The 20692-nt window shown below is 34.9% G+C and overlaps 3 protein-coding genes, 1 long non-coding RNA gene and 3 other non-coding genes across 7 annotated transcripts; 6 read left to right on the top strand and 1 right to left on the bottom strand.

Moving 5' to 3' along the window:
• Nucleotides 1-3102: 3102 nt before the first annotated feature.
• Nucleotides 3103-7767, bottom strand: LOC106711620 (nucleolar complex protein 4 homolog B). The gene is made up of 10 exons (XM_045686384.1): nucleotides 7621-7767; nucleotides 7416-7524; nucleotides 6612-6814; nucleotides 6397-6527; nucleotides 5880-6019; nucleotides 5543-5740; nucleotides 4992-5163; nucleotides 4298-4470; nucleotides 3805-3992; nucleotides 3103-3404 (listed from the first exon to the last, which is right to left on the bottom strand). Exons 1-10 carry the CDS (start codon nucleotides 7741-7743, stop codon nucleotides 3285-3287), a joined length of 1557 nt encoding a protein of 518 aa, XP_045542340.1. The 5' UTR covers nucleotides 7744-7767; the 3' UTR covers nucleotides 3103-3284.
• Nucleotides 7768-8028: 261 nt separating this feature from the next.
• LOC106711638 (116 kDa U5 small nuclear ribonucleoprotein component) lies at nucleotides 8029-14480 on the top strand. The gene is made up of 16 exons (XM_014504006.2): nucleotides 8029-8322; nucleotides 8403-8632; nucleotides 8743-8994; nucleotides 9599-9856; nucleotides 10015-10256; nucleotides 10359-10492; nucleotides 10619-10805; nucleotides 10974-11114; nucleotides 11219-11431; nucleotides 11905-12040; nucleotides 12647-12845; nucleotides 13111-13253; nucleotides 13514-13650; nucleotides 13732-13852; nucleotides 13958-14150; nucleotides 14325-14480. Exons 1-16 carry the CDS (start codon nucleotides 8132-8134, stop codon nucleotides 14476-14478), a joined length of 2931 nt encoding a protein of 976 aa, XP_014359492.2. The 5' UTR covers nucleotides 8029-8131; the 3' UTR covers nucleotides 14479-14480.
• A 374-nt stretch (nucleotides 14481-14854) lies between these two features.
• Nucleotides 14855-16252, top strand: LOC106711630 (tRNA N(3)-methylcytidine methyltransferase METTL6). Its single transcript, XM_014503993.2, has 3 exons — nucleotides 14855-15696; nucleotides 15808-15968; nucleotides 16160-16252. Exons 1-3 carry the CDS (start codon nucleotides 15023-15025, stop codon nucleotides 16162-16164), a joined length of 840 nt encoding a protein of 279 aa, XP_014359479.2. The 5' UTR covers nucleotides 14855-15022; the 3' UTR covers nucleotides 16165-16252.
• Nucleotides 16253-17067: 815 nt separating this feature from the next.
• On the top strand, nucleotides 17068-17153 carry LOC123723571. The gene has a single exon (XR_006756792.1). It is a non-coding gene; the product is annotated as a small nucleolar RNA snR60/Z15/Z230/Z193/J17 (small nucleolar RNA).
• A 191-nt stretch (nucleotides 17154-17344) lies between these two features.
• LOC123723570 lies at nucleotides 17345-17427 on the top strand. The gene has a single exon (XR_006756791.1). It is a non-coding gene; the product is annotated as a small nucleolar RNA snR60/Z15/Z230/Z193/J17 (small nucleolar RNA).
• Nucleotides 17428-18200: 773 nt separating this feature from the next.
• LOC106710856 lies at nucleotides 18201-20000 on the top strand. The gene is made up of 5 exons (XR_006756781.1): nucleotides 18201-18273; nucleotides 18476-18573; nucleotides 18776-18819; nucleotides 19131-19179; nucleotides 19945-20000. It is a non-coding gene; the product is annotated as an uncharacterized LOC106710856 (long non-coding RNA).
• On the top strand, nucleotides 18330-18413 carry LOC123723572. Its single transcript, XR_006756793.1, has one exon. It is a non-coding gene; the product is annotated as a small nucleolar RNA snR60/Z15/Z230/Z193/J17 (small nucleolar RNA).
• Nucleotides 20001-20692: the final 692 nt, after the last annotated feature.

The raw sequence follows: 20692 nt of genomic DNA on the forward strand, positions 1-20692 counted from the left end.
GTATAACTGTCCTTGGGTGGAATTTTTTTTTTTACTTTTAACGTAATTTTAATTTAACATGACAAAAAGCGTTAAATAATTTACCTTTTAGTTATATCGAAAAACATTCAATGTTTATTTTAATTTGTAATATTTTGGTTATTTATTGAAATTTTATGAAATATTTCGAATGAATAATCGAATATATGTTCTTATTTTGAATATTAAAGAATTTATTTTTATAATCTGTGCTTTTTTAGCTTAAAATTGTGTTGCCATGTGCCAAAAAAAATTGAAATTAACTTTTTATTTTTCCCTTGTATAGCATAGTTATATTGCAATAAATCGGTTATGACTTGTTTTTATATTAGTTTTATTTTACCATAAAATTATAAGTTACATAAATCACTAAGGGGCTATTTAAAAGACCATCGAATGACTCCAGGAATGAAGTTACTTGTGAATTGTGAAATAAAAAAAATGAAAATTCATCAATATCGTTTATTTTATAATAGAACGTTCAAATTAATAATCTTAAAAAATATCTTACAGTAAATTGTTTTGTTTGAAAATAATCACATGTTGCGGCGGGGGGGAGGGTGCGGGGGGGGGGGGTCTGCAGCTACTCTCGTACATTCTGAGATTCCATACTCTAATATTAACCGTAAAGGTGAATATACACTAGAGCATTTTCTCAAGAATTTCTATGTAATGTAACGTCTTAACGAATGATATAATACAGGTAAAAGCATGGTTTCCAAAGCACGTCTAGTTCGTGTAAGGGTCATACACAACAACATATAGAGCGGCTCGTTGTTTTGTTACAAGTAAATACTCTAGTCCAGTCTTTCCCAAAGTGGGCGGTAACGCCCCCTTGGGGGCGTTTGAAACCTAGGAGGGGGCAATAAGAGGCCCAAAAATGGGGGGCATTGAAATTAAAGTAATGAAATTGTGGTTTTTAAGTTTTAGGGCTGAATAAAAATTATGGGGCTCTGAAATATAATTGATTTTCAAAGGGGGCGGTGCAAGAAATAAGTTTGAAAATCACTGCTCTAGTCTATACCCACCTTAAATTATTAAATAGGCAATAATATTATATAACAATAGATTGTCATTTGAAATAAATACAATTTTAAGATAATCAGTGGTTAAAAGAACAAAAGAAGAATAGTATAAAAATAAAATGTAGTCTAAAATGTAGTAGTAAACAGTCAAAATGTGTAAGCAAGATGTGATAATTGTCACAATTTTCTTCTGCCATCAAAAGTAAATTATAACAATTTTGAGAAATTTTTCCACAAAAATACTGATAATTGTTGTATAGAATATAATTTTGACTATTATGATGAGTTTTATAATTTTATGCAATATCAAAGAAACACTTCAATTTACAGTATTTTGTATAAAACTGTGCATAAAAGTTAATTCACTAGATTCCCATTTATACCGCACCCCTAACTGCGAGGTCAATAATGTTAAAAAAAAACATGGCTGCTGTCAAAAATAACATTGTCTCGCCGAGGACAATATATAAAAGACAATAAAAATCTTAAATTAAACAATCTTACAACATACAAAGATTAAAAAAAGGGTTCAATCAACAAAACTGGAATGAAACAAAGAAAGTTAAAAAACGAATGCTTACGAATTTAATATGAACCACTGATCTGTATAAATGGACATCTATTTGCTTGAAAATTACGCTTTTACTACGTTCCGTCTTAAATGCTTCTGTTGTTATAACTGGCAGTTAATTCTATCTCTATTATTAGTTTGAATTCTCACCGCTACAAACCGCGACCGTCAGCGCCAAGATGGCGTAAATCAAATGGTCACAAATTACCACGTTTTATAGCCTATCCATTTATAAAGGTCAGTGATATGAGCGCTAAAGCTCGTCTAGTTTTACAATTACCGCTTTCAAAATTTCATTCCTTTATATTAATTTTATTCGCTAAATTAAAGCAACATTGGTTTTATTTCGTTTAAACAAATTATAAACAGGATACATACAAAATTGTAGCTTTAAAATGCAAATAACATTTATTGCACATCGCCATTTTTTAAAACACAAATTGCAAAACTGGCAACATTTAACAGTACGTCATATGTCACCATTTAAAAATCCTAACCTAAAAATATAAAGTTTACTGTTATTTCTTTCGTTAGAATTTAATTTAATTTTATAAAATAACATTAATATTGCGTTTTTATTTTTTTATAAATTTTTAGAAAAACAATGCTGCTTTATTTTAGCGAAGAAACTCTTACCCTCGAATCACAGACTGATACACTGGCTTTCGTAAAAAAATAAAATTAACCAAACTACAACAAACCTTATTTAACTATTTACTTTAACATTAGAGTGCAAAATGTATTCAATTTAATACTTAATATATCGATATAAATTAGTTTTTTTTTTTTTATAAATTAAATTAACTCCAATTTATATGAAGTATAAATACAATAAACATACAAAAAAATGTTTAGGCTCCAATTCACCAAAATTTATTTTGAACATATTTTTTTCCACAGTCCACAGATTAAACAAGATATTGATATTTTATTAACCAAAGACTAAAAAACTATCTACCAGTGTTTGAATTAAAGATAAGATAGTTTAAAAAGGTAATAAAAGGTCAATTTTTTTTGTGCATAACTATTTTTTTGTAATGAGGCGGAAACAGTTGTCTTCTAGTTCACTGTTTTTTATTAGTTATGTAATTAATATTAGTGTGGATTTATTTCTGTTTATAGTAACTAAATTTTTCATTTAAAAAATAAATTCGTTGCACGAATTGTTATTAAATATCACCGAATTAAAATATTTTTTAAATTAACAAACGATAAAGAAATAAAAACAAATAAATCAACTAATTTTGATGATGGTAGGTTTTTTTTAATGGAATTTTATTTTGCTCTTACGTTTGAAATTAAAAAAATTACATGAATGTAGAAATTCACAACAAATGTATCAAAATTGAATGATCAATATTTACTGTCGATCATTAAATTTTGTTTTTCCCTTACTAATGCAAAACAGAATCTGATTTACTATAACTTTAAAAACAAACATCAATTACTTTAAAAAAAAAAATCAAACCGTACACAAAAAGAGTTACATGTTTTAAGAGATATAACTCTTTCCGTCGTACAGAACTGCTTAGTGAGTCAACTCAAATGCGTACATTGCATTTGAGTTGGCACGTCGTTTTCCAGAGTACTTATGGTTAGACGTGCCAACTGAAGCGCTGTAGTGTGGTGACGTCACCTGTGGTGGGCGGGGCTTAGTGTTGTGGGCGTGTTCACGCTGTGAGTTGCCAGTAATGCTGGAGACGGTCAGCAGCGGGCAGAGCCATGCCCTGCGGCCGGATGAAATTCATCTCTATCGTCTTGAAACGCTTCTTTAGTTCAGCATCAAACATCTGTAAAACCAAAGAGTTACTTAAACTATTTATACTAATTTTAAGGCAGAGTATACATGTATAAATAAACTAGCTTTTACCCGCGACTCCGTCCGCAAGGTATAAAAAATAGAAAACGGGGTAAAAATTATCCTATGTCCGTTTCCTAGTTCTAAGCTACCTGCCCAACAATTTTCAGCTGAATCAGTTCGACCGATCTTGAATTGGGGGGAGGTTATGAAAAATAGATGTTGGCCGATTCTCAGACCTACTGAATATGCTCACAAAATTTCATGAGAATCGGTCAAGCCGTTTCGGAGGAGTACGGGAACGAAAACTGTGACACGAGAATTTTATATATTAGATAGATTTGGAAGTCAAATATGAACCCGTGACGCTATGGTGTGTGCAAGCATGTTACCTGTGCATCAGGTGGTGCGAGTATGGTGGGCGGGGCGCGCTGGTCAGCAGCAGCCAGCACGTCTGCAGCTGCGCGGGCGAGTGCGGGCGCCGCGTGCCGCCGCAGCGCGCTCACCTCCCACAGCGAGGAGCCCAGCGCGCGAGAACTCATCGCGCTCGTCTCCTCCATCACATACGGGTCACCCGACACTACGGATACATATTACAAACTAGCTATCGCCCGCGACTTCGTACGCGCGGAATTAAACAAAAAAATCTTAAATAGTAGCCTTTGTGCTTTTCCAGACTATGTTCTACATCTGTGAGAAATTTCATCAAGATCTGTTGAGCCATTCCGGAGAACCTACCTACAAGCAAACATCCATCTAAACATTCGCATTTATAATATTAGTAAGATTATCAACAATCAGAAAGGAAAGTAACAGTCAGTATATGAATTGACACAAATTTAACAGCGCTTTCTATAATAATGTCATATAACATTGTTAACTCACTGAGCGGTGGTGTGGGTGTGTCGTCACAGCAGATCATACGCTTGAGAGCGGGATGTCGCAGCAGCAGGTTGGCGAGCAGCTGCAGCAGCGCCAGCGCGTCCTCCGGCGCCGCCACCAGCGCCAGCCGGGACACGCGCTTCGCGAACGCCGCCACAAGACCCTCCGGCAAATGTCTGCCGAACACACAGACACACATGTTATGCACTACACATTAACAAGAGTCACTATCAAATCAAACATCACTCTTATATAGTACTAGCTATCGTCCGTGACACCGCACAAAATTAAAAAAAAAAACGTAATAAGTAGCCTATATGTTCTACATATATGTAAAATTTCATTGAGTTCCATTGAGCCGTTACGAAGATATTTTCAAACAAACATCCATACATCCATCCATCTAAACATTCGCATATATAATATTAAGTAAGATTCTTCAAACATATGCACAGATCACAATTTTAAGTGTCTTCTAGTGCTTCTTCAATTCTGAAGATTAGCGGCTAATTTGAAAAAACTTATTACGATTTAACTTAGCTGACTGTTATGGATACGAGAAAAATCATTGCGTTATACACAACTCATGGTCTACTGTCAAAAAGACCCAAGTGAAAAGGGACCCCAAGTAAGGTTACATCTGTTTAATTGTATCTTAAGAGATGTAACTCTTTTCATCACAATGGTGATAACCTACGTGGAGCTGAGGAATATATCTGCGAGATGTAGCAGACGGCGCTTATATCGTGTGGCGAACATCTCGGGCTCGAACATGGCGTAGAGGCGGTCGTAAAGGTCAGGGTAGGAGATATTGTGACGCCGCACCAGCTCCAGCACACCCTGCAGCGCCAGCATGCTGATCGGACCACCTGCACAGAACACCACATGCATACACAGAAAAAAATCTCTACAAATTTCAAAGAACTTTTTAATAACTTACAATTTTGAGAGTAATTTTTGTTAGCATCTAACAAGTATTTTTAATTTCGTCAAATTTTAAAAATTTCTAATCAATGCCCTCATACAAGATTCTTTATAACTTACTGGCTTTTACCCGCGACTCCGTCCGCGCGGAATAAAAAAATGCACACAAGATAAAAAAAGTTCCTATGTCTGTCTCCTAGTTCTAAGCTACCTGCCCACCAATTTTCAGCTAAATCAGTTCGACCAATCTTGAGTTATAAATAGTGTAACTAACACAACTTTCTTTTATATATATAGATATAGATTTAAAATCAAAGTACATACCCGCATCAAGACTATCACAAAGCATATCAGTGGCTAAATGTGGCTTAGCCAGCAGCGGCATGAGACGCTCCACCAGGAGCAGCAGGGCGCGGCGGTGTGCACGTGGCGACCCGCACAGTGACCACTGGCATGCGAAGCCCCAGCACCGGTTTGCATGACGCCGGCACACCATTGGATGGTATGCGAACTTTGGCTTGCCTAGCAAAAATGTACACAGACAAAAACTTAATAAAAAATTATATAAGTTTCCACCATTGTAAAAATTTAAAGGATTACAACATTATATAATTTAAGTTATGTCATTACCTATAGTACAAATATAAGACATTATAATCACCTTCAACAGCGCACAGTACTTTGTCCTCCTTCTCATCATCCCTTTCCTTGGCCTTGATCTTAGCCTCTGTGGGAATCTCAACCGCGAGAAGCTTGTCCAACAGCTCCAAGTAGTTCTGCATGTAGATTGATGATGGTGATCTAGAAAAAAACAAATTTCATCAACAATATTCAAAATATAATAGCCATCCTGAGTTTTTCATTTTTTTTTTAACAGATGAAAAATGTGTACGCAGCCACCTGGATTCGCCAAAATAGCGAAGCAACCAATGCTCATAGACAACTACGATTGGAGATGTGTATGACCTTTAAACAATGGCGAAGGGAATGCACAGTGATTGTTTCCCCTTCCTATGCATCCCCTCCATAAATCCACCTCCCCTTCCCATCCGAGGAAAGGATGGGAAGGGAAAGAAGACTATGATTAGGCTTTTATGATGTTATGTTGTTGTGAATTAATATTAATTTAATGAATAAAAATATTATGAGGATGATAAATTAATAACAAGATTACTTACTTCTTATAGCCAATGCTGGAGAGCACTTTGAGACCATACTGCTGCACATCTTTATACTCTGTGAACTCCTGGAAGCGTGCAATGAGTGCTGACATTGATATCTCTGAGTCCAAAAGCACAATGAATATATTCTGAAAATAAAAAATAAAAATAAAAATTATTGTACAGCTTTTAAGTACTCAAATTGAATGAAAAAAAAAATGTCAAAAACTTACCTTCAAACGCACAGATGGGAAGTAAAACCCATTAGTGGGTTCTAAAGGATATCTGCCCTCAGCCTGCAGCAGCTTGCAGGCAGTGACAAGAGCCTGCAGACGGGAGCTGAGGCGGCCGCGCCGCACGCATTCTAGACACCTCGCCAGCGCTGCCTCGTAACATTCCCGCAACCATCGTGTGTATTCCGCCTCAGGACTGTGGTCTAAGGTAAATTCAATTAAAATTTAATTACGAAAATAAGTCACACTTCATAATGTTATGTTATTTAAACCTTACGGTTACTTACGTTCGGTTCTATATCAAGACATGCAGATGTTGTATGTTGTTGGACAATGAATGTGTGTTGTCTAACACATATATTGTTTATATAAAATTAAAGATATATGGTAGTATTAAAGATATAGGGCAGTCATTTAATAGGAATAAGTCTGAGAGTAATACTAAATATCTAACAAAAACTATTGCACCATTGGTCAAATTAAAGTTGTCAATAAAACACTAACAATGTATATAGGTTTGTTCCCACTTTGCAAACCTATATTATGTAAAGTTGGTTAAAACAATACCGTAATAACAGTATGTAATACAAATCATTCGCAAGTCCGTCAACTTTTACATAAGGCAGTAATGTCACATGTTACAAAATGCGACTGCATTCAAATCGCAAAACAACAATTTCAGATAACACACATATGTTAGCATGTAATGACGTAAAGTCGCAAATATAGGCGTCACCGACGACTGCTATGCGCGCAAAATCAATATTATTAAGATCGACATAATTGTATAGTTGTTCAACATACCTATAGGTTTTAATGGGATGATTTCTTGTACCAAATCGCCTCTTTTCAGTAGTTCAGTAAATATCACTTCTATAGTAAGTAAAAGCGACGTGTAATTATCAGATTCGGCCTGAAATTTATCAAATTAAACAATTATGTAGAAAAGTAACCTAAGACATAAATTTTACAAAATTTATTCTCGCTATAAAACTTAGCATATACTTACATCAAACATTTGTAAGATATCAGCAACATTATTGGCATGTTTTCTAGAGTTCAAAAACTCGGTTGCTTTATTACGTAGCTGTGCTGATATCATTTTTGATAAATTTTGTTGTACTGCAGCCATTTTTGTATTGAAAAAGATTGATTTACAGACCAATTCATCTGACATTCAAAAAGTCATTTTATTTACACTCTGTGGCTTTGCGTTTCTATTAACACAGTTTTTAGAAGAATACTTTTTTTAACTCTCAATATTTTTTTTTCTTATGAACAAAAAAAAGAAAATAATGGTTTATTAATTAAAATTTGCTTCAAATAAAAATAACTCTTGACAAAAAAAAAATTGTGGAGCTTGAAACCGGGTATGTTCTTAATTCTATAGGTTATCTTTCAAACTTCGGCTGTCCGGCATCATAGGTTTCAATTGTTTTGGTCAACTTTGGTTAGAAATTATAATTTTTATAATATTGATTGTAAACTGATAATTTTTGCTAATTTCTACTAATAGAAAAATGGACGGAGACCTATATGATGAGTTTGGTAATTACATCGGACCTGACTTGGAATCAGATTCAGAAGACGAGCAGAGTGTTTATGGCCAGGATAATCGTGATGCTGACGAGGATGCAATGGATGAAGACGAGGAGGGTGATGCAGAACCTGAAGCTGCTCCAATGTCCGTGGTTTTACATGAAGATAAAAGGTTAAGTCGGTTCTATGGTTTTCATAATTTGTTGTACATATTGAATACATACGTAATGTTTTGCATGACGATGTTTGTAGATACTATCCACAAGCAGTGGAAGTGTACGGTCCAGACGTGGAGACAGTGGTCCAAGAAGAGGATACACAAGCTTTGGACAAGCCTCTAGTAGAACCAGTGAAGCAGAAAAAGTTTCAAGTGCAAGAACAGCAGTTGCCAGAGACCACATATGATATGGAGTACATGGCAGATATGCTGGATAACACTAATTTAATGAGAAATATCACTTTGATGGGGCACTTGCACAATGGTACAGTAGAAATTATGTTAACTTTAATCTATGAAACTTAATGTTGAAAACCTTACAGTAGGTAAGTAGTACCTGTAATATTTGTTAACCTCTTCTTTGTGTTTTTTCAGGCAAGACATCATTTGTAGATTGTTTAATAAGACAGACACACCCTGGCACAGTAAATAATGAAACAACAATACCCATGAGGTATACAGATACATTGTTTGTGGAACAAGAGAGAGGTGTGTCTATCAAGTCTATGCCTGTCACACTCTTGCTCAAGAACATCAAGGGCAAGTCACATCTACTGAACATAATGGATACACCAGGACATGTGAACTTTAGTGATGAGGTTACTGCTGCATTAAGAATATCAGATGGTGAGTAATTACACAAGAATTCATTACATTAAATATAATTACTAAGAGAAGTTCTATTTACCGTTTCAAGATCATGTATGTGTTCTTGTATTCTTCAATATGTATTCTTATATGATCATGTATTCTTCAATAGGTTTGTTGAAAATTCAGCAAATATATTGTTTATTTTTACGTTACCAAGACAAATTACGGTGTAATTGTTATTAACAGAAATGTCTTATCTATATATATAAAAGAAAGTCGTGGTAGTTACACTATTTATAACTCAAAAACGACTTAATCGATTTGACTGAAAATTGGTGGGCAGGTAGCTTAGAACCAGGAAACGGACATAGGATCATTTTAACCCCGTTTTCTATTTTTTTATTCCGCGCGGACGGAGTCGCGGGTAAAAGCTAGTTAAATATAATTACTAAGAGAATTTCTATTTACTGTCCCAAGATCATGTATATATTCTTGTATTCTTCAATATGTATTCTTATATGATCATGTATTCTTCAATAGATTTGTTGAAAATTCAGCAAATATATTGTTTATTTTAACGTTACAAAGACAAATTACGGTGTAATTGTTATTAACAGAAATGTTTAATTATATTTTATAGGAGCTGTACTATTTGTTGATGCTGCTGAGGGTATAATGTTAAACACAGAACGTCTCCTGCGACATGCAGTGCAAGAACGAGTGCCACTCACGATATGCATTAATAAAATTGACCGTCTCATACTTGAGCTGAAGTTACCACCTGCGGATGCTTACTACAAGTTACGTCATATTATTGATGAGTTGAACTCATTGGTGGAGACCAACCAGCCACAGGATAACCCTGATGAACCCCCAACCATATTCTCACCGCTATTAGGTAAAATTGTTTTGTTGATATAATCCTCTTTGCTCTTACCTAGCTAATAAGTTACTAGTAAAGTGTTGTAGACTTAACCCAACCTAACTCACTTTCTCACATAAATTCTTAGTAGCATTGAATGTGTTATTGAAATAACATTATCTCCCTCTTTTTAGGCAATGTATGCTTTGCATCATCTTTATATGATGTATGCTTTACTCTGGAATCATTTGCGGCGATGTACGCCTCCGCGCATGTGACCAGCGGACTGCGTGCATCAGATATGGCGGCCTGGCTGTGGGGCGATGTTTACTTTAATGCCAAGACAAGGCGCTTCACTAAGAAGTCACCGCATGCCTCTGCGCAACGAAGCTTTGTTGAGTTTATATTGGAGCCGTTGTATAAAATATTTGCACAGGTATGAAAAACTTAAATCTTGATTGATTATTTTTTTTTTTGTTATATTAATAGCTTTTTGATTATGTAGAATTTTTAATTCTCATAAAAATGTTTACTTCAGGTGGTTGGTGATGTGGATGACACATTGCCAGCAGTTCTTGCCGAGTTGGGTATTAAGTTAACGAAACAAGAAGCAAAACTCAACATCCGTCCGTTACTCAGGCTTGTCTGCAGCCGTTTCTTTGGTGATTTTAGGTAAGATATAAAAAAAAAAACATGTGACCAAGAATGTATTAATGAAGTTTGTTAGTTTTGTAGGTCTATGAAGTTACAATACGGGTTCTATGTTCTTATTCTTGACATAGTGTGTGATACTTGTAGTGGTTTCGTGGAGATGGTGTGCCGGCACATTCCTTCCCCGCTGGACGCGGCGGAGCGCAAGGTGGCGCATTGTTACCGCGGGGGCGAGGGCGCGCTGCGAGACTCTATGCTCGGCTGTGATCAGAGCGGGCCACTTGTCGCCCACACCACCAAGATGTATCCCACCGATGATTGCACATTCTTCTTGGTTAGTATGTCATGTCAGTTGCTTAAATGTGTCAAATAATGTAAAATTAGGTTATTTTTTTTTTCATTTTACAATAGTCCTGACGATAACTAGTGAAATAATATAGTTTTGTTTTTTATATTTTCTTGGTGTTATTGGTGGACTTGGCTTAATTTGTGTTGTGTGTAGGTGTTAGCGCGCATAATGTCGGGTACGCTGTACGCGGGTCAGGCGGTGCGCGTCCTGGGCGAGAACTACAGCGCCCAGGATGAGGAGGACTCGCGTCTCATGAACGTTGGCCGGTTGTGGATATACGAGGCCAGGTACAAGGTCAGTCGCAAATTTTCACTTAGCTATAGATGCCACACCGAGGCAGTTGTAGATGCCTGTTAGAGGCAAATATTAGGTGTTACATTTGAATATTATGAACAAAGGTGGAACTGAACCGTGTGCCGGCGGGGTGCTGGGCGCTGATCGAAGGTATCGACCAGCCGATAGTGAAGACATGTACGCTGGTGGCCGCCGAGGAGACGGAGACGCTGCACACATTCCGCCCGCTGCGCTTCAACACGCACGCCGTCGTCAAGATCGCTGTTGAGCCGGTCAATCCCTCGGAACTGCCCAAGATGTTGGACGGACTGAGGAAGGTAATGATAGAAGTTGTTTTAAAACATTCAAAATGTCTAAGTCTCATACTTTATCCATACCTATAAAGTGTAACAGTGGTAGACGCCAACAACAACAACATCAGTTGCACGAATTGGCTTCGCCCGGTGAAATACCACGACCACACAGAAGACAGGAGTCAAGTTGAAGTAATTCTGCGTACAGTCTGATGAGTGTGGTGCTTGGTAATTTTAGTCCTCTTTCCCTTCCCACCCTTTTCTTATAAGGAAAGGATGAGAAGGGGTGAATTTGATGGGGGAGGAGATGCATAGGAAGGTTAAATATTCTCTTTTTGTGCGTCTCCTCCTTCGTTGATTGGGAGTAGGCAACGCATCTGCAATTGCGAATGTTTATGGTCAGAGGTCGCTTCGCCATTTCGGCGAATTCATGTTGCCGCTTGCTCGTTTGCCACCTGAGAATGCCCGTATGTGATGCTGATGATGATTTACTTCAGGTGAACAAGTCTTACCCGCTGCTGTCGACGCGTGTGGAGGAGAGCGGCGAGCACGTGGTGCTGGGCACCGGAGAGCTCTACCTCGACTGTGTTATGCACGACCTGCGGAATATGTACTCAGAGATTGATATTAAAGGTGAGTGCAGTTTTACATCATTCTCATGAAAAACCTCAAGCTGGTGAAATCTTACTAATATTATAAACTAGATTTTGCCCGCGACTCCGTCCGCGCGGAATAACAAATTGAAAACAGGGTAAAAATTATCCTATGTCCGTTTCCTGGTTCTAAGCTACCTGCCCACCAATTTTCAGTCAAATCGATTCAGCCGTTCTTGAGTTATAAATAGTGTAACTAACACGACTTTCTTTTATATATATAGATGGATATATGGATGGATGAATGAATGGATGTTTGTTAGAAGGTATTTCCAAAATGGCTTAGACGTAGAACATAGTCTGGAAGAACACATAAGTTACTAATTAAGTTTTTTTTCTTTCGTTCCGTATATTTTCGAAAATCATATTTAATTGCATTACACAAATTTGTAATTTGGTTTACACAATGTGTAATGTCACTTTATATAATCATTTTTATCATCATCAGCTCACTATACGTCCCCACCGAGGGGCTCGGAACCTACCCCAAGTTAGGGGTGACAGGCCATAGTCAACCACGCTGGCACAGTGCGGGTTGGTTCATCATTTTTATACAGTCTTATAATGTTTATTTTATTCTGTACAGTCGCTGACCCTGTGGTATCGTTCTGTGAGACTGTGGTAGAGACATCGTCACTGAAATGCTTCGCTGAAACACCCAACAAGCGTAACAAGCTGACGATGATCGCGGAGCCGCTGGAGCGCGGACTGGCTGAAGACATCGAGGCGGGTGCTGTCTGTGTCACCTGGGATCGCAAGCGTCTCGGGGAGTTCTTCCAGAACAAGTCTGTACACATTACACAGCATTGTAAAATTTTACACAACATTGCAAATTTTACACAACATTTCAAATTTTGCACAACATTGTAAAATTTTACACAACATTGCAAATTTTAAACGACATTACAAATTTTACACAACATTTTAAAATTTTACACAACATTGCAAATTTTACACAACATTGTAAAATTTTACACAACATTGCAAATTTTATATTGAAGTGAAATGAAAAATTAGTAATTTGTGTGTCTGTACGAATGACATTTTTAGATATGACTGGGATCTGTTAGCTGCGCGTTCTATCTGGGCTTTCGGGCCTGATGCAACGGGGCCAAACATTCTGGTGGATGACACACTGCCATCAGAGGTTGACAAACATCTGCTCGCCTCCGTCAAGGACTCTATCGTACAAGGTAATTTTGTCTTATCTATATATATAAAAGAAAGTCGTGTTAATTACACTATTTATAGCTCAAGAACGGCTGAATCGATTTGACTGAAAATTGGTGGGCAGGTAGCTTAGAACCAGGAAACGGACATAGGATAATTTTTACCCCGTTTTCTATTTTTTATTCCGCGCGGACGGAGTCGCGGGTAAAAGCTAGTTTATTTTAAAAATCAAACTAATTAAAATTGATTTGTTACATATGTAAGTCTTATCACTGATTACCAGGTTTCCAATGGGGTACGCGTGAGGGTCCGTTGTGCGAGGAACCCATTCGTAACGTCAAGTTCAAGATCCTGGACGCGGTGATCGCTCAAGAGCCGCTGCATCGAGGCGGCGGACAGATTATACCTACAGCTAGACGAGTACGTTTATATACACATAACATACGCTATATTTTGATCATTGTATTTGTTTTTAGTTTATAAGTTTCGTTTGGTATCCAGGTGGCGTATTCAGCGTTCCTGATGGCGACGCCGCGACTCATGGAGCCCTACCTGTTTGTGGAGGTACAGGCGCCTGCCGACTGCGTATCCGCTGTGTACACCGTTCTTGCTAAACGAAGAGGTACAATACATTCAAAGCAAACTCACATTTTTTGCCTCTATTTTATCATTCTTGTTAAAACATTGATTGTAATCTTTGATTAAAAAAAATGTTGTCTTTGGTCAGGTCACGTGACGCAAGATGCGCCAGTGCCCGGCTCGCCGCTGTACACTATTAAGGCGTTCGTGCCCGCCATAGACTCGTTCGGTTTCGAAACTGACTTGCGCACGCACACACAGGGCCAGGCCTTCTGTCTACAAACATTCCACCATTGGCAGATCGTACCCGGCGACCCGCTAGATAAGAGCATCGTTATCAGGTAACTATTTGTTTTTATTATAGTCTGTATCAGAAAAAGAAACAAAAACCTAAAAATACTTTTTTCCATAATGACGATTATTTAGTGTTCTTGAAATTTTAATTCTGTATTGACCATAGTTTTTGTTTTTATTGACATAAAAAACTTTTTTCTTAAATGTTTCTTTGTGTGTAGACCGCTAGAACCGCAACCAGCGACGCATTTGGCCCGTGAGTTCATGATCAAGACGAGGAGACGTAAGGGTCTTAGCGAGGACGTCTCGATCAACAAGTTCTTTGACGACCCCATGTTGCTTGAGCTCGCCAGACAAGATGTACAACTCAATTAGAATTCCGTATTTACATTTTGTGCTTTATATTTTAAAATAGTAATAAATTGTCTTAAGAAAATTTTCTTTTTCTCAACTACTACTTCTGTCCTTTTAATCATTGATTGCTGTAGCTTGTATAAAGCTTTTGTGAGAGAGTTTAAATTATAAAGATAATTTACTTAATTTATTCGGTATTTGTAATCTCTGCCGACCGCTTCGGGTGTGATTATTCCAATCTGAGTCTATAGTGTTAAAAACTTCCTGCTGTTCCAGGTTCCAATGTACAGAAGTCCTTTTTTAGTCTTTGTAATTCGTTCTCAAATGCGTCACTGTGTTAATCTTTGATGCGTTATGTCAATGTCAAATATCCAGAAATAAAAAAGCAGAACGATTTTCTGTCATTTTCTAAAAATTCTTACAACGGAGAAGTGTGCCAGTGTTGGTCAATTATTGAATTAAGTATTTAATAATATATATAAAAATATAGTTTTTAAAGTTTTAAGAAACAACTTGTCCATCTGATAACAGTATATATTAGGCATAAAATTGGGAAAATATTACGATGGAGCTGGATGAAAATGTGGGCGCAAATGGTGATCGTTTCGTTCACCGCTTGAAAGAGTTGTCAGCTGATGAAAAACAAAACTTAGAAAATCAAAATTCACGAATCGTCCCTGAAATTAAAGCAGTGAAATTAGAGAAAGATGCTAAACGTCACTGGGATATTTTTTATAAAAGAAACGAAACAAAATTCTTCCGAGACCGGCATTGGACAACACGTGAGTTTCAGGAACTTATTAACTTTGATTCTGATGAGCGTATTACATATTTAGAACTTGGCTGTGGTGTTGGAAATATGGTATTTCCACTTATTGAAGAAGGGTTTTCGAACTTTTACTTCTATGCATGTGATTTCTCCCCACGTGCTGTAGAGTTTGTTAAACAAAATAAGTTGTATGACGAAAGCAGGATTAAAGCATTTTGTGCCGATTTAACTACGAATGATTTATTTGACAACGTGACCGAGAACAGCATTGATATTGCGAGTCTTATTTTTGTATTATCGGCCATTCATCCCGAGAAATGGAGGCACGTTGCAAATGTAGCGTTTAGGGCGTTACGTCCAGGAGGCGTGCTATTATTCAGAGATTATGGTAGATACGACATGGCTCAGCTTCGCTTCAAACCTGGCCATAAGATATCTGATAATTTTTATATGCGGCAAGATGGTACAAGGTAAATATATTGTTTTCGGTTAGATTCTTTCATTGCTCCATTATTCACACGATGTTATCATCACAATATTACATTGATAAACTTCCATCTTAATTATAGTGTTTATTTCAGGAGCTATTACTTCACGGAAGAGGAGCTTTCTGAATTATTCACTGAGGCAGGCTTTGAAATTATCATGAACACATATGTTCAACGGAGAACTGTTAACTTCAAAGAAGGCATTGATGTGCCTCGCATATTTGTCCAAGGAAAATATAAGAAACCAACAAAAGGTCAGATTATATTTACAAGTACACATAATTTATTGATTGTCAATTTTTTTATTAAATGATGAAAAGTGCTAACCATTGATATAATAATGATTTTGCATGTATATTAGCTCTATCTGAATTATATTTGTATTAGCTTTAATTTATATATTTACTTTGTAACAAAATTCAAATTTCAGTCTCGTTTGTTGCAGGATGAACATTTATGAGCATGCAAAGTAACTGGAAGTAAGTATCAACACCTGCATTCCATTATTTAGTTAATAAAAATTATGTTTAGTGAAATTTCTTGTGTGAGCCGTCATAAAGTTTTGCATAGCTCTACATACAAATACTAAACACGGTTTTACTCATGATGACAGCGCAGTGCAGCTGAACTTTTACCTCACAATAGGTGTTTTTATTAGCTTAGGGTTTTTCCAAATTTTTAATATTCCTGTAAGTTGGTAATAGTAACTTTAGGTAACTTTTGTAATAATTATTTTGTAGAATAGGGCCACTAATTGTGAGGGTTGATGCCATACTTTGCTATTCAGCAATCTGAACAATCTTTTATATGTTTTAATTTTTTTTATATATATTGTATTACTTAAGAATATTATTTTTTTGTTACAGATCATCCAGCTTGATAAAACAATTCTTTGTGGTAAGCATTTTGATACCTATCTATATATATAAAAGAAAGTCGTGTTAGTTACACTATTTATAACTCAAGAACGGCTGAATCAATTTGACTGAAAATTGGTGGGCAGGTAGCTTAGAACCAGGAAACGGACATAGGATAATTTTTACCCCGTTTTCTATTTTTTATTCCGCGCGGACGGAATCGCGGGTAAAAGCTAGTTGTCTATAAAAATGAGACAAAACTTTATTTAGTTTTTGTTTTTATTATCAAGCATAGAAATGTTAGAACATGATTGGATTTAATAGTTGTTTAAGAGTGAGAGGTTCCGCACAAATCGCCCAATGGATTGTTCCTTTCTTGATCTTTCAACCACAGAAAAGACAGACATGAAGTTGGTGTAATTGTTATTCTTAACCATGAATGAAATGTGATTTAAAATTGCATTGTTTAAATATTTTTTTTATTTCAATTGTATTTTTGTTTTGTTACATGATGATTTCATAGTTCATCTGATTGCTATGATGCATTACTGTTATGTCTTTCGCTCCTATCTGACTGAATTATTAATTGAAGATATTTAATTACTCTAGGAATATATTGAAATTCAATGTTTTTGTTTTAGGACCCTAATTATTTAGAATTTCACATCTGGATATTGGATTATGTAAGTTATTTTTTATATATATAATCATGTCAAATATATATTTTTTTTATTTTACGTTCTAGAAAATATAACAGTCTAGTTATTAATTTTTTTTTTTAATGATGATAACATAGTTCATCTGATTGCTATGATGCATTACTATTATGTCTTTCGCTCCTATCTGATTCAAATTAAAAAAAAAAACATTTTTGCTATTATAATCTGTCTGTTTCTTCAAGTGTTTTTTTTAATTGCAGGTTTAAAAATGACATTGTTCCATAGAATGCTGCCTAAATTATAAATGCAGGTGAGGATCTATGGTTTATGTTTTTTTTTAATTATGAATTTTTCATAGTTACATTTAACCATATATTTATTTATCTATATATATAAAAGAAAGTCGTGTTAGTTACACTATTTATAACTCAAAAACGGCTGAATCAATTTGACTGAAAATTGGTGAGCAGGTAGCTTAGAACCAGGAAAAAGACATAGGATAATTTTAACCCTGTTATCTATTTTTTTCCGCGCGGTAAAAACTAGTAATTAATATTTTATAATCAGTTACATTTAACCATATATTTATTATCAAATGTAGGCTATTTAAATGATGATTTCAGATAGGGACATCTGATTATAATGCTGTTAATATAACTATCTATACTGATTTCTTACGAATACGTATAATTTGTAAAGATTTCTATTGCATTTCTAAATGGCTGTTTTAAAATTTCAGTTGGTGGTAAAACTTATTCAATTCAATTATTCTACAAACATGGCTATTTAAGGTGAGTTATTCTTACATATATTACTAAAAGTTGGGTTAAAATAAAAAAAATATATCTAGTTGTCTAGTTAATCAAATTGTATTTTAAATGATGACTCCTGATAGGGACATCTGAACAATTATGCTGTTAAAATAACTATCCTCACTGATTAATTAATTTATTTGTAACAAATTAACATATTTAATATAAATTATATTTAAAAATATTGCTATTCTTTGTTTCAGATATGTTTGTCGGCAATATTTCTTGAAGGTATGTAATATTTTTTATAATTAATATGAACACATTATATTTCACTATGATTTATTAATATTTAAATGATGACTGCATAGTTCACCTGAATATTTTTGATGAACAATACTTTAACGGTTTCCGCTGTCTGATTATATTTTACATAATCAATTAATAATATGTAATTGTTTTTGTATTATATATTTATTTCGTATTGTTACAGACTAAAAAATGACAAAGCAGCCGTTCTTTAGTTCGCACAGATTATACGCTTACATATAGAACAATGTTAAGAACAAAAGCCTGTAGGTGGAAGAGTATGTAAGTTTTTTTTATATTAAGACTTATTAGTAATTTTTTTAAATTAAATTAACAAATAAAATGATGACTTGACCATCAGGTCTCCCTCAACAGAGCGAACCCAATAAACCATGTTGACCAACCTAACGCGTCTGATTATATATATTATAGTTGATAAGAGTTTATACAATTTCTGCTTTCTATAAATATATTTAATTTCCAGGATTTGGATACATTGAAGTGACCATTGATGCCTTAATTCTAATTGTAAGTAATGTTTTGTGTCAGTATTTTCAACTTCAAACTTAAATTACATAAATCTTAACAAGTGTGGATGTGTTTAAGTTTAAAAATAGTATGACCATTGTAGTACTGAACATCGACCTTAAAGATGGCTTTAAAATTATTTTTAATAGAATTGAAACTAATAAAATGATGACTTGACCATCAGGTCTCCCTCAACAGAGAGAACCCAATAAACCCTGTTGACAAACCTTACGCGTCTGATTATATTTACAGCCAAATAAAAACTTTAGTTACTCAAGTTACAAATTACTAACTGAACTTTTTTTTTTCAGGTATGCTTGAAAAATAGAGAATAAACAAAGACATTTATGAATTATTATTGTAAGTACTCATATATTTTGGTTTTTAAAACATTTTATATAAGAGCAAGAAGGTTTAATCTAGTTACTACAGCAAAAAGCAATTATACATGAATTTCATTGTTTAACATATATAGTAAACTAGCTTTCGTCCGCACGGAATTTAAAAAAAATAAGGAGCCGTGTGTTTTTCCAGACTATTCTGCATATATGCCCAATTTCATCAAGATCCGTTGAGGCGTTTTGGAGATACCTTCAAACAAACATCCATCCATCCATCCTTCCATCCATCCATCCAAACATTCCCATTTATAATATTAGTAAGATGTACTGACAATTGACTATATATGTAACTTAAAAGTAATTTTAAAAATTTATTGTAAATTTATAAAATGATGACTTGACCATCAGGTCTCCCTCAACAGAGAGAACCCAATAAACCCTGTTGACCAACATAACACGTCTGATTATATTTATCACATTGATTAAATTTTTTATGTAAATATGCAGGTAACAAAAATTGTATTTTGTATTTTCAGGTTATGTTTGGATACAAGGAAAGAAATGCGAGATTTTTTTTACAATTCTTGTAAGTGTTAAGTTAATAATGATCGAAATTTCTTTTTGATTTGTATAACGTAAATGATGACTTGACCATCAGGTCTCCCTCAACAGAGAGAACCCAATAAACCATGTTGACCAACATAACGCGTCTGATTTGTGTTAATTTAAAAACTTATACTAATTCTGTTATTACAACTTTTTAACTTTAACTTCGTTTTTACAGGTGTATTATCTCAACTATTCCAGATTGCGATTACGTAAAATATTTTGGATTCACTTAACTTGTAAGTATATAAATAGAAATGATAACTTTAACAAAGCTTGTCTTTGATTTTAAATTCTTTACATTTTTATAAATTCTGTCCGTCATCTTGAGAGTGCAAGAGTTGTCCAATTTCTGGATTATATTTTTGTAAACATTTAACCCTTCGCAATCTAGTCTAGTATTATAAAATCTTAGTTTATTCTGAAGGCTTTGTCTGCGATCCTATGAGAATGCACTAACACTGTGCATGCTCTGTAAGTCAGACAGAGATCACAGTGGTTTAAACTGCCTGGGACATTACTATCATGTCTTCGGTTATATGAACTCACTACAAAATTAAAATATTTGATATATAGTTTTTGTAAGATAAAAAAGTAAGTATATTTTTAAATATAAGTAAATGTTATGAAAAATAAACATTGTTACAGAATTGCTGGTTATAAATGAAATGGAAACCCAGAAAGAACCACACTATGTCCAAGAAGCATACTCGGATTTGATGAAAATAAAATACAGCAATGTTAACATGAACTTCATTTTTGTCATTAATTTTGTCCTTTCAAATATAAAAAGAACTTAATTTGATTGTTTTATTTTTACAATCTTACGAATATTATAAACGCGAATTAGATGGATGGATGTTTGCTAGAAGGATTCTCCAGAACGTCTCGACCTATCTCACTGAAATTTGGTATTGATGTAAAAC

Source organism: Papilio machaon, chromosome 3 (assembly GCF_912999745.1).
Source record: "Papilio machaon chromosome 3, ilPapMach1.1, whole genome shotgun sequence".
Classification (NCBI taxonomy): domain Eukaryota; kingdom Metazoa; phylum Arthropoda; class Insecta; order Lepidoptera; family Papilionidae; genus Papilio; species Papilio machaon.

What these genes read in the sequence shown, in the direction of transcription:
- LOC106711620 (XM_045686384.1), bottom strand. Translation starts at nt 7,743, where the DNA reads ATGGCTGCAGTACAACAAAATTTATCAAAAATGATATCAGCACAGCTA. An exon ending in CATCCCATTAAAACCTATAG is followed by an intron (nt 6,815 to 7,415) that starts GTATGTTGAACA and finishes AATTTACCTTAG; the next exon opens with ACCACAGTCCTGAGGCGGAA. An exon ending in GATATATTCCTCAGCTCCAC is followed by an intron (nt 4,471 to 4,991) that starts GTAGGTTATCAC and finishes TGTGTTCGGCAG; the next exon opens with ACATTTGCCGGAGGGTCTTG.
- LOC106711638 (XM_014504006.2), top strand. Translation starts at nt 8,132, where the DNA reads ATGGACGGAGACCTATATGATGAGTTTGGTAATTACATCGGACCTGAC. An exon ending in TGCATTAAGAATATCAGATG is followed by an intron (nt 8,995 to 9,598) that starts GTGAGTAATTAC and finishes TATATTTTATAG; the next exon opens with GAGCTGTACTATTTGTTGAT. An exon ending in GATAAGAGCATCGTTATCAG is followed by an intron (nt 14,151 to 14,324) that starts GTAACTATTTGT and finishes CTTTGTGTGTAG; the next exon opens with ACCGCTAGAACCGCAACCAG.
- LOC106711630 (XM_014503993.2), top strand. Translation starts at nt 15,023, where the DNA reads ATGGAGCTGGATGAAAATGTGGGCGCAAATGGTGATCGTTTCGTTCAC. An exon ending in ATGCGGCAAGATGGTACAAG is followed by an intron (nt 15,697 to 15,807) that starts GTAAATATATTG and finishes TGTTTATTTCAG; the next exon opens with GAGCTATTACTTCACGGAAG.